Below are 17,760 nucleotides of genomic sequence, written 5' to 3' on the forward strand. Positions count from 1 at the left end.
GGATGGCGTGGCGATGACAGACGGAGGCAGAGATGGCACTTTTTGTACTATTTTGCAAAAATATGCTTTACTAAATGAACTGGTAATTAGGTGCTTACGCTCTATAGGAAGGCATGAGTATTTTTCACATTTCATAATTTAACCTGAAGTCACGCACAAATAACATGCTTTTCCATCATACATTCCACGGCATGCAGAGTCAGAGCACCATAGGTGCTGAGTACATCTCCCTTCCTCAGGAAGACAGGGCACCTCGCCACCATATTTTTATACGTCATCCTAGTATTGCTCCATCATCATCCTTATACTCCATATTACCTAAGGTCCGTGGCATCTCTAACTTGCGTCCTAACGCACTGTAGGTGCCAGAGTATGCCTCTAAATTTTAGAGCTTCGCATCACTGTGGACTCACATGCACCTTAAATGTGAATCAACATCTACATGACAGTGTTACTGTGTCACATCCACTTTCATCTCATGTGCATCTCATGTTATCTTGTCTTAGCGCATAGTGCTGTGCAGCGTTCGAGAAGCAGGCCCACATTCGAGGGTATGGCGGAGTAGATAGGGAATAATTATGTTACAGTGGCTCTACCATCTCCTCCCCTGAGGGTAGCCCGGGACCCGTCCAAGTTACTGCTGGGGGAGATTACAGGGAAAGTGCAAATGGAGGTTACTTTAAATCTTCTTGTCACTCGTGACGCCACCGTTCCGTCCTCTGTGGTGAAACTCGTTGTAGGAAATAACTTAGTCCACACAGGGATAACTTTCTGGACAAACCGGGAATGGTCAGTAATGTCCGTTTACTGTAACTGGATAAAGGTTCAACAGTAGATTGGCACAGATACAACAAGAGAAGATGGTATGACAGGGAAGATACTTGGGTACTTGGGGCAATCTGGACAATCCACAGTCAAGTTATCTGTGAGATCTTGTTCCCGGTGACTCTCCTTCTCTCTCTTTAACTCTCTATAGTACACACTCACGCTTCCTGTGCCTTCATACACCAAGCAACAAACCCTTCCTCACTCAGTGCTTAGTGGTAGCACTGGCACATCCCTGGTAGAATAATCCCAGGCCATGCAGTGGGGAATCGCTCAGCTTCCTCCATCGATTGATGTCTGTGCAGCTTACTCACTGACTTGTCAGAAGAGCTAGCAGCACTCTGACTTTTGCCAGCTCCTCTTGCTGACTCCATCTAACAACTTGCATTCACCTTGCAAACACATATATATATATATATATATATATATATATATATATATATATATATATATATATATCACAAGGTCACATGACATACAACATGATACATTTCTCAGACATAACCCAGACATTAACCCATTCAGTGCTGCAGAGGTGCAATAAACATCAAGTACATATAACATAGAAGACACTGACAATACCTTTGCACGAGACAAACATATAACATTATGGAGGGACCCCGTTAACTCTGGGCCACTACAGTTGCTATCCCCGAAGTGCCCTTCCCATACAACCTCAAAGAGGCTACGCCAACATGGGGGCGCTCCAACACGGCACCTGGTGTTTTTTCTACTCGTTCCCCTCCCAGGCCATGTCTCTGGTCGGCAGAGCTGAACAAACAATGCTTGATAGAGCTCTTCAGACTGAAACAGGACCCAATCATTTGATGAATGGGTGTATGCACTCAGGTCTTTTTTTTCTCAAACTGATTATCTGAGTAAAGAAAATTGTAGCATGTCCTATTCTTGTCTGATTTTCGGACAAAGATAGCACATGTCAATATGCAGTGTTCAGCACATAGAAGAGTAAACAGACGGGATGTCCAAGTGCTGTCCAATCCGACTTGCACCCAAGGATAGCAAACAAAGAGGTGGGGAATTGGCCCTGGGATCATGCAAAAGGGATGGAAAGAGAAACGAATACCAAGTCCTTCTATCAAAGGTAGCAAATAGGGATGAGCGAGCATACTCGCTAAGGACAAATACTCGAGCAAGTATTGTCCTTTTCGAGTACGTGCCCACTCGTGAGAAAACATTCGGTGCCGGCGGGGGTGAGCGGTGTGTGGCAGGAGGGAGCTGGGGGAGAGGGAGAGAGATCTCCCCCGTTTTGCCCCGTTCTTTCCCCCGGCACCCGAATCTTTTCTCACGAGCGGGCACGTACTCGCTAAGGACAATGCTCACTCGAGTATTTGTCTTTAGCGAGTATGCTCGCTCATCTCTAGCAGAAAACCCAACACTAATGTGGGATCCCATTTGATCTTCTGAGTATACCACAAGTCAGGAGCCACAGTACAGTTTTTGCTGCACTATTTGCATATCTGAAAAATGGGTCAGTTACACAGTAGAAGACTTTCTCCTTCTGTTTCGGATCGGCTCCCCGTTTCGCATTGTGTGAACAAGACCCCATTATGTATTTGCAGAGTATCTGATAGCCGTTCTGCATGTTAGAAATATTTATTTATTCATTTGAAGAAGCTGCTTTTAACAGATGGTGAGAGGACTGCAGATGGAAGAGAAGAGCGGGTCTCCTGGAGATGTATCAAAGAATCCGATTCCAGATCTACTCTTCCAAGGAGAAAAACATAAGAAAGCATAAACAGCCGAGAGACGGGCAACAGTCTAAAAACTGAGCACAGTGGGGAACAAGAATGGGGCGAGGGACATTGAGGGGGGCACGATATTAGTTATGAGATAATGGGGTCTGGGTGAGGCTTATACTGTTCTATGATGTAATATATATAGGGGGGTAAGACAGTAACAGCATAAACTAGAGGGCAGAGATCACACCAAGAGAGAACAGAGGTTTTCAAAGTGAATACGGGAGAGAAGGATGAAGGCAAAAAGAGAGAGAGAGTGCAGTGAATAGCAATGAGAACATGTGGAGAACAATCTGCGGAGCTGCAGATACATTCAAAGACGTATAGAGAATATATACGGGTATTGCCTAACCCACAGCACCCTCTGCTGGTAGCTTCACACATTACATCGCGATTCAATATGAGAGTTTTGCAAACGTAAACTAAAGGATCGAAACACAAATCATGTAATAATAACAGATTTATTACATTAAGTGCCTTTACATTTGTGCTGGAACCTCCGTCACATATCTGGCGCAAAGTACCAGAACAAATAGAGCTTTTTTTTCCGGTAAAATGGCGGGCAGCTGAGCGGAAACCGAATGGACCCCATTATAATCAGTGGGGTATATCTGGCGCTGTTTGGTTCTGTCATAAGACCGACCCATTCGGCCTATCCTGCACCCTAAATAGAGCTGGAAAACCGAACTCCCGACGTGGATGTGAAGGCAGCCTTAGGCCTCGTTCACATGGGCGCTATTTTGACGTGATGCATCTAAAAGAACCAATGGTTTCCGGTAGGGTCCTTCAGACAAAAGATTTTTTGACGTGCCTAAAAAATAGGACATGCCCTATCTTTTGACGGACCAACACAGGAAACTCCATAGACAAAGGGGAAGGGAGTTTAGCACTGGTGAGCGCTACTGAACAGTGACAGGTGCCTCTAATCAAGGCATTTACATCATTTATCCGATTTACCGCTCCGATAGCCGCGTTTCTTAGCACGGCTATCGGATCGTTAAAAAGACGCTCATGTGAACTAGCCCTTATATATAAACAGAATAGTGTGTAACTGAATTGCAGTTGCAATGATTCGCATTTAGGACTAATTCAAGTTGATTCTGACATGCTTCGGCAAGAAATTCGGCCCAATCTCACACTTAGGGCTTATTTAGACGACCGTATATCGGTGTCCTTGTCTGCAGGGGCAGAGGCTGGAAGAGCCAGGAGCAGGAACTGAGCTCACGCCCCTTCCCCACCCCTTGCCACTATTTGCAATGGGAGGGCCGGGATGGGGGAGGGGCTAAGCATCGGTACTTAGCCCCGCCCCGTCTCACTCCCTCCTATTGCAAATAGTGGAGAGGGGCGGAAGCTCAGTTCCTGCTCCTGGCTCTTCCATCCTACACCCCCTGCAGACAAGGACACCATATATCGGCTCGGCGTGAAAACCGAGCCGATATACGGTCGTCTGAAATAGCCCTTAGAAAACTGCTCTTTTTTGACTATTATCATGCATTTCAGTTTTAAAAAACGCATCGCATTGCTGTACATTCCATTTTCACACGTATGAAAAAATGGCATGTTGTACTAATAGTTAAAATGGAAAAAAACGTATCACACCCACACACAAATCGCATGGCATGTGAGTGCAGTGTGATTTTTTTCATGCACCCGTAGAAAATAAAGGGCGATCCTTGCACAAGAATAGCTCCAAAATTGAAGATTTTTTAATGCTGATTTTCAGTTGATTTTCTTCCTATAGGGGAACAATGTTTAACCCTTTCCAATCCAAATTGTATCCTGGTTTTCCTAGGGGGCTTACTCTTTTTCTGCCGTTATACAACGGCGCTATATGCTGGCTAAAGTCAGTACTGCATGAGGTGACACGTTGGATAGGCTCCGGCAGCAGAGAGGCTCCGGCAGCAGAGAGGCTGGCAATATACAGTAAGAGAACCCCGACGGACGTCTTCCAACATCGGAGCTGTACAGCCCTAAATCATAATGTCTTCAGAGGTCAGACAGTGGATTGGAAAGGGTTAATGCTGCCCTCACACATGGCAGACATACTGCGGAACCTTCGCACTTAGCGGAATCACAGCGGGCATTCTGCAATAGAAAATCCACAGTAACTATCCCGGAAAAACGCGGTGGCCAAATCTGCACCTAAATGGATCTGCTGTGGGATTTAACCCTTTTATTTCCGAGGCTGAAATCCGCAGCATATAAATCCGCAGCGTAAATACATGATACAGATTTAAAGTCCGAAGCGTTTTTCCAAATCGCTGCAGATTATTTACGGAAGACTTCCGCACCTTACGAAGGGAATTTTAGAAATCTTGTACTATGAATTCTGCAGCATTTCCACCATCTGAGAAGGAGGTCTAAGGGTCTGAAAACGTTCACCGCAGCATTCTCTGCAAATACGTATAACGTATAAGTATAGAGGAGGTCCTATTTTTTTCATGTGCAAGATATGCATGCAAAAACAAAAAGGAAATGTGAATGAATGGGCTCTATTCTCACAGATACACACACAAATACGTGCATGTGAAGGAGCCCTTGGACAGTTCCACTAAGGGCTTATTCACACAAGCGATATTCTTGTGAGTATGGGTTGTCATGTCAAAGAAGCAATGCCGTTTTTATGAAAAACACTTCCCATTGCCATGAAAATCGCACATTGGCAAGCACGATATTGGGCCGAGTTCCTCAATCGCACTTGCCCGTGTGAATGTAGCCTAACAGGAAGGTTTACCTTGGCATCACGGCATCATGGCATCAATCATAGATGAATGGTGAAGAAATGCTAAGAAAAAACACGAGAGTTCTGGCGCAGATTCCGTAGATTGAGGTATCAGTAAAACCAATGATGTGTAAAAGAAACACTTGTGCCTAATTTAGTTTATTTTTACACATCATTGGTTTTACTGATACTTCAAATCAATCTACAGAAGGCGGCGCCGGAGCTCTCGCTTTTTTTCTCCTCTTTTCCATTCGCATACGCTATTTTGGCCTATATATATAAAGAATTAATGGTTAGACAGTATCAAGATGCGGTGAGAGGGCAAAGCTCTAAGGAGCGCAGGGGTCTCAGTCAATGCCGGGCCCTAAAGGTCTCTCCATCATATAAGAATACACATGTATGGCACATGGATGGTTGGGGGACAAGGTTGCAGATTTTGCACTGGAGACCCTACATTAAGCCTCTGCCTTCGACTGGCTTTTTAAGAGACTCAGCGATGAGGAGGAAAGTTATCAGAGGGCCCCCATGCTTAACTTTTGTATCCGGGCCCCTGAACCTTTCGCTACACCCCTACAGCTAGCATAATACTATGTAGAGAATGTTATGCAGCATTCATGGCTCCTTCTGCCTGCTGCACTGGACTCCGGATGTCCTTGTATGACCTTGCCGTAGACTTTACCCTTGTCGACGGAGAATCCTGGTACATCTGTTGAATCTGCTGGAGATACGATCACAACCTCGGCAAAGCAGCTTCCTGTAGAGATAAAGAGCTCGGTGTACGGAGCACATCAGTTCGCATAAGACAAATTGCATAATTGTCTCTCGTTCCTGGATGATCTATTTTTTGGGATAGTGGGCCCGACTAACAGCGTGACGCTCGGCTGTCAATTAAAAAATCCACATTTTTCATTCTCCGCTTTTCCTGGTCGATCAGCATTTACACAAGCTGACAATTTCCACGGACATGAAGCAAGGCACACGGGAGCTGTGCATTAAAGATAAAGCGTCGCCATGTCTGCTGAGGGAGATACATTAAGCAGGGGGAGTTCACACAGCGGGACAGCGAACGCGAGACGAAATTCCGCAGCAATGTACAGCATGATGCAAGTGAATGGGGTTATAGGAAACATGATTGACTTAGGGTCTGATCATACATCACGTCATAAGGGCCCCTCCAAAGGGATGGATGCAAAAATATACCTGCTTCACCGCAACATATTGCACAGTTGTTTGGCGCATGCCTGCGTTCTTTACTGTACGTATTTGCGCAGACACGGCATGGGTGGGGGACATGGGTGGGTTTCATTGTTACTATTGGGATTCTCGCCCTTGAGGGCTCTTTCATGCAGGATTGGTTTTAGCGCAGTAATGGTGCGTCAAAAAACCACGGCTAAACTGCACTAAAATCGCGTGAACGGGCAATTTTCACACGCCAAAAACATGAGCTTCATGCGCGTGAAAATTGCACATTCACTGGAGCAGCGCGTTGCTTTAAAAAAGCACAGCTGCTCCAGGAGGGGGGAGAAAAGAGCCCCACTGGGCTTCGAGATTTCCCCATAGCAGGGAGAGAGAGAGAGTGGGGCTATGGGGATCCCTGAGGAATATTCCCATGGTACAGAGAGAAGGGGTGGAGCTAGTTTGAGAGGGTGGGACTAGAGGGCTTCTCACAGGGATTCTCCATAGCAAGGAGAGAGGGGGCAGGGCTAGAGGGTGGATTCCTCCAGCCCTGCCCTCTTCCCCACACTTTCTGGGAAGCCCTCTAACCCTGCCCCCCTCTCTCTCCTTGCTATGGGGAAATCCCTTGGGGAACCCAATGCTGGGGAGGAAGGTGTAAGAAGTTCCCTACTGCCCCCTGCTGCTGGAGAATTGCCCAGCAGAGGGGTTGCATGAATTCCCCGCTACTTACAGCAGGACATTTAAAAGTTGCTGCCCAGAAGCATATTTTGAATGTCCCGCTGTAAGCTCCTGTTAGTCCCTGCACAGATTAAGGGAACCCTCAGGGTTTCCCCTCATCCCAGTGGGGACTAACAGGAGTTTACAGCGGGACATATAAAATGTGCTTCTGGGTTTAGCAACTCTGCTGCTGTTGAAATCCTCCTAATGACTTGTAATCTTTTCCGAGCGTCGGACACGGCTAAACTTCAACTCCCATAGGAGTCTATGGAAACTCCTGCACGGCACGCACCACAGATAGGTTAGGTCCTATCTTTTCATGCAGCATGGACCTTAGGGACCCCTCTGTACCCCTCGCTACTGTTTACAATGGTAGGTGTGGGATGGGGCGGAGCTAAGTTCAGACCCACCCCCTCCCATTCCAAATAGGGGGCGGACGCTCAGTGCACTGGTCCCGGCCCAGCCCGGCCCGCGTCCATCCTCTGCAGAAAGGGACACCGTATATCAGCTGGGCGTGAAAAACCGGCTGATAAACGGACGTGTGAATAAGCCCTTAGATGCAAGCAATGTAGCCACGCATGTCCACCAACATAGCATCCTGTGGGATTTCGGTGCGGGTCTTGGTAGTCGGACCCGCGCGGATCACATGATAGCGGCATATATTACAGATGCCATTAATAACGGATAATACTGAACCCCAGTGCAGGTGTAATATGTGCTCGCACTGCTGATAGAACGCTGATTACAATTAATGACTGTAATTAAAGCAGGAAAATATTAATTTACATTCATTTATCAAAAGTATCTTCAGATTGTTAATTAATAAAGTGTAAGCCATGCATCTCCCAAATATGAAGTCCCCGATAACTGGACAAGACTGGGGAGACAGATCTCATACGCAATCAGAAGTTATGCAGCAGACTTTGCAATTCACTTCCTCATATTTGCTAAATTATTTGCTTGCTGTCAGTGAATGGAAGCATTCCTGTTTATATTAAGAGCAGGGAACTAACTAGGAGAATGCAGCTGTTGGTGACAAACCAGCCAACGTACCTTGGCCAGGGTGCAGAGACATAGGGCTATAGCACTAAATAGTATATGTGCCCCAGTGAATAGAGATGAGCGAACCTACTCGGCCACGCCCCTTTTTCGCCGCGATTTTCGAGTACTTCCGTACTCGGGTGAAAAAATTCGGGGGGCGCCGTGGGTGATTGGGGGGTTGCAGTGGGGAGTGGGGGGGAAAGGAAGAGAGAGAGGGCTCCCCCCTGTTCCCTGCTGCTACCCCCCACTCCGCCACGCCTCCCCCCGCCCCCCGGCGCCCCCCCGAATCTTTTCACCCGAGTACTGAAGTACTCGAAAATCGCGGTGCTCGATCGAGTAATTACTCAAAACGAGTATATTCGCTCATCTCTACCAGTGAAGTAAGCCTAGCTACAACTGTGGTTAATAGGCCGGATGGCGAGGTCTCACGTACCAGGTGTCGTGCGCGAAAGTTGCAGCCCTGTTGTGGCCAAAACCTCAAAGTCAGTGCAGTTTGCAAATGAGTTCAGTGCTAACTGACTACTGATTGCTAATGGCCATGCAGGTATAGGCCGGCCTCACATGAGAGTATTTGCATGCATAAAATGTACATGTGCAATACGCAGACAACAGAATTGATTTAGATGTGTTTATTCTCATTTCCCGATTTTCACGCGCGTTTCTCATGTACATAAAAAAATTGGACATGCTCCATCTTTCTGCACACCAAAGTTTCCCATAGAAGTCTACGTGGGCTGCACAATGAGCAATACGCTGCAGAATTCCATCAACACATCTGGTACTTATTAGGCTAAATAGCCATTTAAATCGAGGCGTGTTCGCCTGCTGAGCGCAAATGAGCATGCCCTGGGTGCACAGTAAAATACGCCAATAAGTGAGTAAAAAAGACTGATACATAGTGCAAAAACGTGTGAAGAGGGGGCTTTAGATTATTTGCCCTCGTATCTGCATGCGCAAAATTTGTGTACGCAATACACAGTGAACAGAACCAAAAGTCCCCGTAGAAGTAAATAGGGGTGAGCACATGCAGCGCTGGGGAAATAACTGGGGGGTAAGGCTTGTTTTTTTATTGTTTTAATGCAGCTGCAGCCATTTTTTTCATTTGGCACTTGGAGAGCCCCTGTAACACCCAACAGTCTGTTAATACGTAAGTTATTCGTGGGCGCACTGACTTGGAGCTTTTCGCCACGTTGCAGCTGTGTGGCATCCGCTACTTGAGGTCTTATATGCTGCTCACCCAACAGACCATGTAAGTGTGTGAGTGGGATATGATTAGGACAGAAGAATCTCTTCGTTCATTGACTGCAAGCACAAGATTTTAAAAGTTGATACACAATGTAGATTAAAAACGTACTTAACCCTTCATTTAACATTTATTACATTTTAACACCCACCCCCCTCCCCCCCTACAACTCCACCACCACCACCTTTCCGTTGAGATAAAACATTTGTTAGTACCACTTCTATGGTGCAAACATTTCCATTACTTTATGGACATGTATGCTAGTCATGTTCCAGTCAATAGATGCCTCTGACATAGTAGCTCTCTCCTTCACTGGGGTAATATCCCTCCTCTTCCTCCTCCATATAATACCCTTCCTGGTCTGGATAATAGTCTTCCTCCTGATCACCAGAGCAATGGTCAGTATGGTGGTTACTCTCGTCTTCCACTTCCTCTTCAAATTGTTCTTCCTGTTCCCCTTCCCCTTCAGCCTCTGCTTCCACCTCTTCCGCCTTTTGTGCCTCCTTCTCTTGCTGCTCTCTTTCTCGTTCCTCCATCTCTTCCTCTTCTATCTGTTTCCTACGCTCCTCCCGTTCTTCCATAAACTCCTGAGCACCCTCGCCAACCAACGTCACCGTCTCTCCTACCTTGGGTGGTGCATTAACAGGGTTGTGGTCATAAGAAAGAAGCCGCAGTCCCTTCATGACGCTCATGTCTGGGAATATAGCAATCTTGTTCTTGTCTAGATCCAGGATCTCAAGTCCGTGTAACCGTAAAAGAACCTTCGGGACACGTTCCAGTCTATTTGCATAAAGCCAAAGACCTCTTAGACCTGGCATACAAGTCGCAATATCTCCCGGAAGACCCTTAAGCCGGTTGTCACCCATCTGTAAACATCGTAGACCAGGCATGTTCAGTAATACTCGTGGAAAGTGGTGTAAAAAGTTCCGTTCTATCCACAGAGTACGCAAAGTCTGGAGACGGGCAAAGGATGGGGGAAGACCCTGAAGCCGGTTTGCCCCTATGTAAAGACGACCCAGATGTGGTAGAGAGCACACAGCATCTGGCAACTCAGGTAGTCTGTTGGCATCAAGAGCCAAGATGCGTAGGTTGTGGAGTTGATATAAGTCATCAGGTAACTCACTTACCATCGTGCCGCTCATGTATAACTTATAGAGCTGATCGCCCAGCGTGCATATTGAAGCAGGAAGTCGTAGCATCTTGCGTCCACTAAACTCCAAGGTACCATCTCCTGAACTCAGCTGTTCCTCTGTATCTTCCGGTAGAGGTTCATCTACACCTTCTCCTGCCACCGTGGGAACTGATCCGCATCCTCCCATTTGGATGGCGCTATAAGCCTGGCAGATTGTAGATATGGAAGCCTTTGATGTGTATCAATAATGGTTAGAAATGGCATAAAGTCATTGTGTTATGCCACCATCGGGAACATATTGCCGAGCTGCCTGCCACACATGAACAGAGCCTTTCCTTGGTCACTCTCCATTCTTTTGCATGTTTGAATGAAACTTTATCTGTCAATGTTAAATATTCATGGATAACACTCAAGTTTCTCCCATTACACCTGATCAGGTGTATTGTAGCTATCAGACTCCTCACAGCAAGTCTACTTACTCTTCACATAGGAACATATGAGCAGGACCCCGGAACATGGATTTTAATTTTTTGTTGTGGCGCTTGTAAGAAATAGAGAGTAGAACCCAATTGCAATGTTGAAGAGTAACATGTGGGAGGCAGAAATCTGCTTTCCAAACCTCTCTAAGTCCCGGGGGACCGCTGCTATGACTGAAGGAAGGCATACTCAAAGTGTCTTCGCTCTGCTCTGATACATGCATGGAGCCCTTTGACAGTGCAGTCCAGGGCTGACACTATCATTGTAGGACCCTGTTAGTGAACGGCAAACCACCAATTCATTGCAGATGAAATGCAAATTACTAGTAAGATCACGACTCAATCGGAAGGCAATTCAAATTACAGTATGAACGCGTGGATTAGAATTTGGCGCAATTGCCTTGTTGGACCTGTATTCATTGCATAGGCTCATAATGCGTATCGGTACCTGAATCTCCTGCAGATGATGATGAATCATCTGCCCCTATTGTAGCAGAAGGAGACCATCTGAAGTACGCTTTCTTTACTTCAGTCAAAGCAGTGGTCCAACAAAGCTTAGAGAGTCATGGTAAGCGGATTTCTGCTACTCACATGCTACTCTTCAACTTTGCATTTCAGTTTTACTTATTAAAGGCCTTCTTCACACGACCGTATATGTGCAGCTATTTTGCAGCGTCCGAAAGTCTCGCAAAAATCACGACCATCTGAAGCATTGGATTCCAAAGTATTCATTCAGATGAGTGATTTTTAGCTGCTTAAAAAAATTGCGCTGTCAAAAATAGAATATCGGCGGCCGTTTTCGGTTGTCAAATATATATACGATGTGTCCAAAGATAGGTCTTGTCCTATCTTTTCCCAAGATACGCTGGAAGCCTCCATAGAATCCTATATGAGCTGAAAAAAGGGAGGGGGAGGGAGTTTAGCTGCGTCCAACGCTGGGAAAAGAAGACCAGTGTCTGTATTTAAGCATTGGTAGTCATTCTGTGGATTTCTGCCATCGAGGAATTTCCGTGCTGCAGCGTAATTTTTTGCCGATACGCTGCAACCGCCCATGTGAACGGCTGAAAATCAGAACTTGATTGCGGCTATTCTTCATTCATGCGATTTTTCAGCGCATATGGCCGAACGTTAAAACACATACGGCCATGTGAAAGAGGCCTCAACACAAAATTAAAAAAACATGTTCTGGGGCTCTCAGGGGCCCGTGTGCCATACCAGAGTGTAGCACATCCATGCCCTCCTATTCTTATATGCTATTGTTATTTCAATGTAGGACATCAGTACTGAGATATAACACTAGATACGTCTTTTTACTACACCCTCTACATCAACTGTTTCGCAAACAAAAAGCAAATGGTACTTTGTTACATGGGATTGGGTTATTAAGTAGAGATGAGCGAGCGTAATTTGCTTTATCCGAGTATCGCTGTGCTCGTCCCTGAAGATTCGGGTGCCGCTGCAGCTGACAGGTGAGTCGCAGCGGGGAGCAGGGGAGAGCGGGCGGGAGAGAGGGAGAGAAAGATCTCCCCTCCGTTCCTCCCCGCTCTCCCCTGCAGCTCCCCGCTCCGTGCCGGCACCCGAATCTTCAGGGACGAGCACAGCGATACTCGGATAAAGCAACTTACTCGAGCGAGTAGTGCTTTTCCGAGTACGCTCGCTCATCTCTATTATTCAGTTAACTTACATCCATTTGTCAGACCCTGAAGAACAGAAACAATTCAGAAGATTGTTTAGAAACTCAGACACTTTGCTTAAGTATAGATCCAATTAACAGCTAATTCTAGTTACCATTAACTCTGTATTCCCTACGAACTCCAGTAACTCAACTCAACAATAATCATCTTTTCAGCAATTCACCTTTCATTGTACCGGTACTCTCGGTACTACCAGTACTCTCAGTACCATAGCTTTCACACTTAGTCTAAAGTAGTTTCTCTTCAGTCATGGGTAACTTAATCTACTAGTAAAACATTTCTTTTTATTTCCATGAACCAGAAGTTTTATGCTGAATGGTTCTCTATAACTTCTGGTGGCCATAGTCCCAGTATCAAGTCCAGCAACAACCGGTGACCTTCTCGGCTCCTCGGCAGTACTCTGTGTCTCTGCTGCAGGTCCCGTGGGCAAGGAAGAAACAGTGGACATCAGCTCCTGCACCTCCTTTTCATCACCCCAGTACCACTGCAGTTTTGGTGGCAGGTATCCAGCAGGTGCAGTTTTAGTGGTAGCCATCTTGCTCTCTCCTTGGCTCTTCTCACTCTGCTGAGTCCTCTCTGGATACATACTTGCCTCCACTTCTAGTTCCACCTCTGGGCGGTTCCAGACACTCTCCTTCTTTTGCTCCATGGTGGGGGAGTCTGCCAATACTTTTTCCTCACCAATGGCGATAGCTTCTTGGTGGGAAGAAAGGCAGGCTTCTCTGGACAGGGAGACTGGGAATCATTTTGAGAGTCCATCTGTTTGGGATTTGATGTGGATCCGCTGTGTCGCTCAACCAGTAGATGGAACAGACCGGCAGGGCAGACAGCCGACTCTGAAAACCCGGATGCACGCTAGAGGGCGTGACTTGGAATACAAAGTGACCAGGGGATCTATCCCTATGCTGGAAGCAGGAGATGGAAAGTTCCTGCCTATCAATAGCAGAAAATTCGCCCTGACAAGGGCGGCCCTGCACGCGAACTGTCAGGACTGATTACCAGGAAGCCAGGAAGTTGGATAACACCACGCCATCTGCAGAACAAAGGAGTGAGCAAGTTAAGGACCAGGCTGGAAGTACTTAAACAAACTGAAGACAAAGCATAAACTGCAAACACAGGAACAAACAGGAGCAACTGCGACATGTGCATATATGAGGGCTCATACACCAACACTGCAGCAGGGGCTGTCAGTTCTGAGGCCTCTATATAGTGCTGAAGTTGGGTGGAAGAGGCAGAACCAATTTAACCATGACAGTGCTAGAAGAAAGGCAATCATAGATTCAGAGCATGACGCCCATGTCTGCCAGACCTAACAATATCCTCCCTTGACCTAAGCAGACCTAACCTGTCATTGGAACTTTCCACACTTGTACAAAAGTCCATTAACACTTCTTGGTCTAGCAATACCACACGGTCCCCTTCGAGCCTGTATGGTATTTTTGCAGCATACATCTTTACTTCAAGGAAAAGCAAATTTTCCAACTCACAATTTTTTTTTTTGTAATCCAACTTGTCTCTGCCTCTCACAGGGGAAAGTCTAATTCACTTTTTATCCATTTATACACATGGCGCAGAGGTATTATCCTGTTCGTGACGCCAAGCTCCGGCCTGCAATGACTGGGAAACAGGCCTTCAGCCAAACGGACGGTGGGGTATAGTTTGGCAATGGTTCATGGTGGCTCTACTGTCTCCTTTTTCCAAAATGGCCAAAGGATAACCTAGCCCAGCCACCTGCAGGAGAGATAAGGGTTTGTACCTTGGTTACTTCAAAGCAATTCCTGATTGGCATCGTGATGCCAGTGTCCCTGCCCAAGTGAGGAATCACCTGACCTGAATAAAATCAGTCCACAAACAAAATCCTTTTAAAAACCAGGGACGGGGTTTCCTTTTATTCACAATTAACTTGGTTATTTCCAATTACAAACGATTCACTTGAGCTTTGCAAAGTACAGCATTCAATGCTTCAGAATAACCTTTAAGTTTTACATTCCTTCAAATTAGAGAACAGTTTCTTCTCCCAAGGCACACACATCCTCAGTCGCTGTTATCTGATGGACGCTTCTCTTGAGGGAAACTCTCTTAAACATCACGGTCTTTTACACACATTCACATCTGCTGACGGGAATTAGTTTCTCAGTGGTTTCTTTAAGCTGCAGTTCAGGGAGGAGTGGGGCAGTACTGCACAAGCGCATCAACCCTTTCCTTTCATATCTCGCATTCTTATCCCCGGAGGGATGAACTTCCTACGAGGATAGACATCGTCCTGGCTCAGCCCCAGCAGGAGCAGCTACTCTCCTCCATCTCCTTTCTCTCTCAACTTCCAACTCTACTTCTTCCACACTCTCTAACTCCTCCTCCTAACACCTGACGCACTCCATGGCACGTGCAGAAGTTAGGACAGACAATACACATAACTAGACTAGGTTCCCTTCATAATATCCTCATCAACATCAAAGAATCTTGGTGGAGAGCTGTATGGTCTTAACCCTTTCCAATCCAATTTGTATCCCGGTTTTTCTAGGGGGCTTACTCTTTTTCTGCCATTATACAACAGCGCTATCTTCAGGCTAAAGCCAGTACTGCATGAGGTGACACGTTGGATAGGCTCCGACAGCAGAGAGGCTGGCAATATGCAGTAAGAGAACCCCGACGAACGTCTTCCAACATCGGAGCTGTACAGCCCTAAATCATAATGTCTTAAGACGTCAGACAGTGGATTGGAAATTCACATGGATGGATTAGAAAATGCCACTGCTCCTTCTTCCTTTCACTCTACTACTAGTTACATTAGTTGCTTCTTATTAAAAAAAAACTGCATTTTCATTATATACTAAGTGGCAAATATTGTGGTGGTTAAGAGTTTTGGCCACGTTACTCATGTAATTAACTTCCATCATATTTTAACATTATTCATTCTGACCGAGGAGCACCCTGTTATCGGTTGAATGTCAGCACCTGCGTACTGTGTAGACTCATTACTTACTTTGACTCGTCAGCAAAGTGTTCATTTTTTAGAGATATGAAACCATAATTTAATTGCACATTAGCTACATATTCTTAGGACAAAAGGGCAAATAAAAGCTGTCAAAAATGTAACCATCCGAATTTGTTCATTTTTATTGCCAAATCCTATTGTATAATTCAGTATGTGGGCAGCTTGACTGATTACAGTATGGTAATTAATTATCCACACAAGATGCTCCAGAAATCAAGTCTATCGGGTGAAATACAGATTTCATTCCAGGAAAATACTGCTAGGGAAAAGTTGTTTAGGCTAGAACTCATCAAACCTCTGTATGTGTGGGCTCCATGAAGAACACTCCCACCCACAACTGAGAATTTAGTGTTTTTTTGCAGAACCTCCATCATTCTCAGTTGGGTATCATTTTTATCCCATGCATTGGTCAATAGGGTCTGTAGTGCTGCCCATCCACTTCCTCGTGAACTCGCCATTTTTGGTTCGCAAGATGGTTGCACATCATATCGGATCTCTTGCATATAGTGCTATAGTACTTAGTGACGAGAGATTGCAGGACTAAAGAGCCCTTTTACATGGAACGATCATGCAAAACTGAATGAATCATTCAGCATAAACACGGCCAACAACTAAATGATGAACAATAATTAATTTGCATATCATTCGTCATTCTTTTTATGCAGGCGTACAAATCATTATAAAAAGTGATTGTTCAGTCGTACACAGTAACATAGTATGCTAGGCTGAAGAAAGATAATGTCCATCCAGTTCAGCCTGTTTCCGGCCCCCACCATGTTGATCCAGAGGAAGGCAAAAAAAACAATGAGGCAGACACCAATTTACCCCATTTTGGAGGAAAAAATTCCATTCTGACTCCATAATGTTAGTCAGAAGAATCCATGGATCAACATATCAGTCATTGCCGTTCCCTGGCACAGTCCCCTGAAAGACCAACGATCGAGTGAATGAACGAATGACAAAAAATCAAACAATTATCTGTGCGTGTAAACGTGATGGTACTTTAAAGCAAATGACTCGTTTACTCGTTCCAACAATTTCTCGTTCCATGTAGAAGGAACCATAACCAAGCAGCCATAAAAGTGAAGAATGGCAAAGGCCACATGACCGTTGGCTGCGGTAAAAACCCTTTTAGATGGAATGATTATCGTTCAAAAAAATCGGTCAAACGTGAAAGTGAATGAATCGTTCAGTGAAAACGCAGCAACGATAGAACGGCGAACGATAAATAGTTTGCTTTTCGTTCATCATTCATTTTATGCAGGACTAAAAGTCATCGTTGGTTCATTCACTAATTCGTTCAGTTTAAATACCAATCGTTCATCCATTCTCATTCAGTTATACAGTGAATGTGAATGACCAAACGATTTCTCATTTGAGCAAGCCAATGATGTATCTGCTGTATAAACAGGCTGCACAAGAGCGGACAAGCGAATTCTGACATTGTTCGCTTGTTCAAATCAGCAGGTCTAAATGGACCCTAATTCTATTGTCTCTCCTGGGACAAGCTGTGAAGTAGGTGGGCCAGCAGGAAATAGTGGAGGCTAGAGATGAGGCGGTTGAATTAGGGTGTCCATGAACAGAAGACTAAAGATGATGAAAATTGACTATTTTAACTAAAACGATGATTCGTCAGTTCAAAGAAAGATCCTTCGCACTCTAATGATCGTTCATTGAAAGAACGTTCTCAGAAAGATCTTTTGCTCGTTACCCAGTATCATTGACCAGTTTGAACAACTGTAATGACCAATATGGACTAAAAGGTGTGGGGCTTAGCTAAAGGCTCATGGACCCGGGTGCAAAAGTTTATCTTGGGGCCCCCCAACTTCTCTTAACCCCTTAAGACAGAGGCATAACTTGAAGCTCCTGGGCCCCAATCTAACTAGGACTCGAACTAGTTTCTAGTGCTCAAACTGAGTTATAGACTGTGTTATTTAAAGGGACACTATATGTGAATACAGGAAGCAGCTTTTCTAATAGAC

The 17,760-nt window shown here is 45.4% G+C and overlaps 1 protein-coding gene across 1 annotated transcript; it reads right to left on the reverse strand.

Annotated features, from left to right (window-relative positions):
* Positions 1 to 9,756: 9,756 nt before the first annotated feature.
* Positions 9,757 to 10,800, reverse strand: LRRC10B (leucine rich repeat containing 10B). Its single transcript, XM_066582389.1, has one exon. The coding sequence runs from the start codon at positions 10,798 to 10,800 to the stop codon at positions 9,757 to 9,759; it is 1,044 nt and encodes a 347-aa protein (XP_066438486.1).
* Between the last annotated feature and the right edge of the window lie 6,960 nt (positions 10,801 to 17,760).

Source organism: Eleutherodactylus coqui, chromosome 11, assembly GCF_035609145.1.
Source record: "Eleutherodactylus coqui strain aEleCoq1 chromosome 11, aEleCoq1.hap1, whole genome shotgun sequence".
Lineage (NCBI taxonomy): Eukaryota > Metazoa > Chordata > Amphibia > Anura > Eleutherodactylidae > Eleutherodactylus > Eleutherodactylus coqui.

Coding starts and splice junctions, on each gene's coding strand:
- LRRC10B (XM_066582389.1), bottom strand. CDS start 10,800: ATGGGAGGATGCGGATCAGTTCCCACGGTGGCAGGAGAAGGTGTAGAT.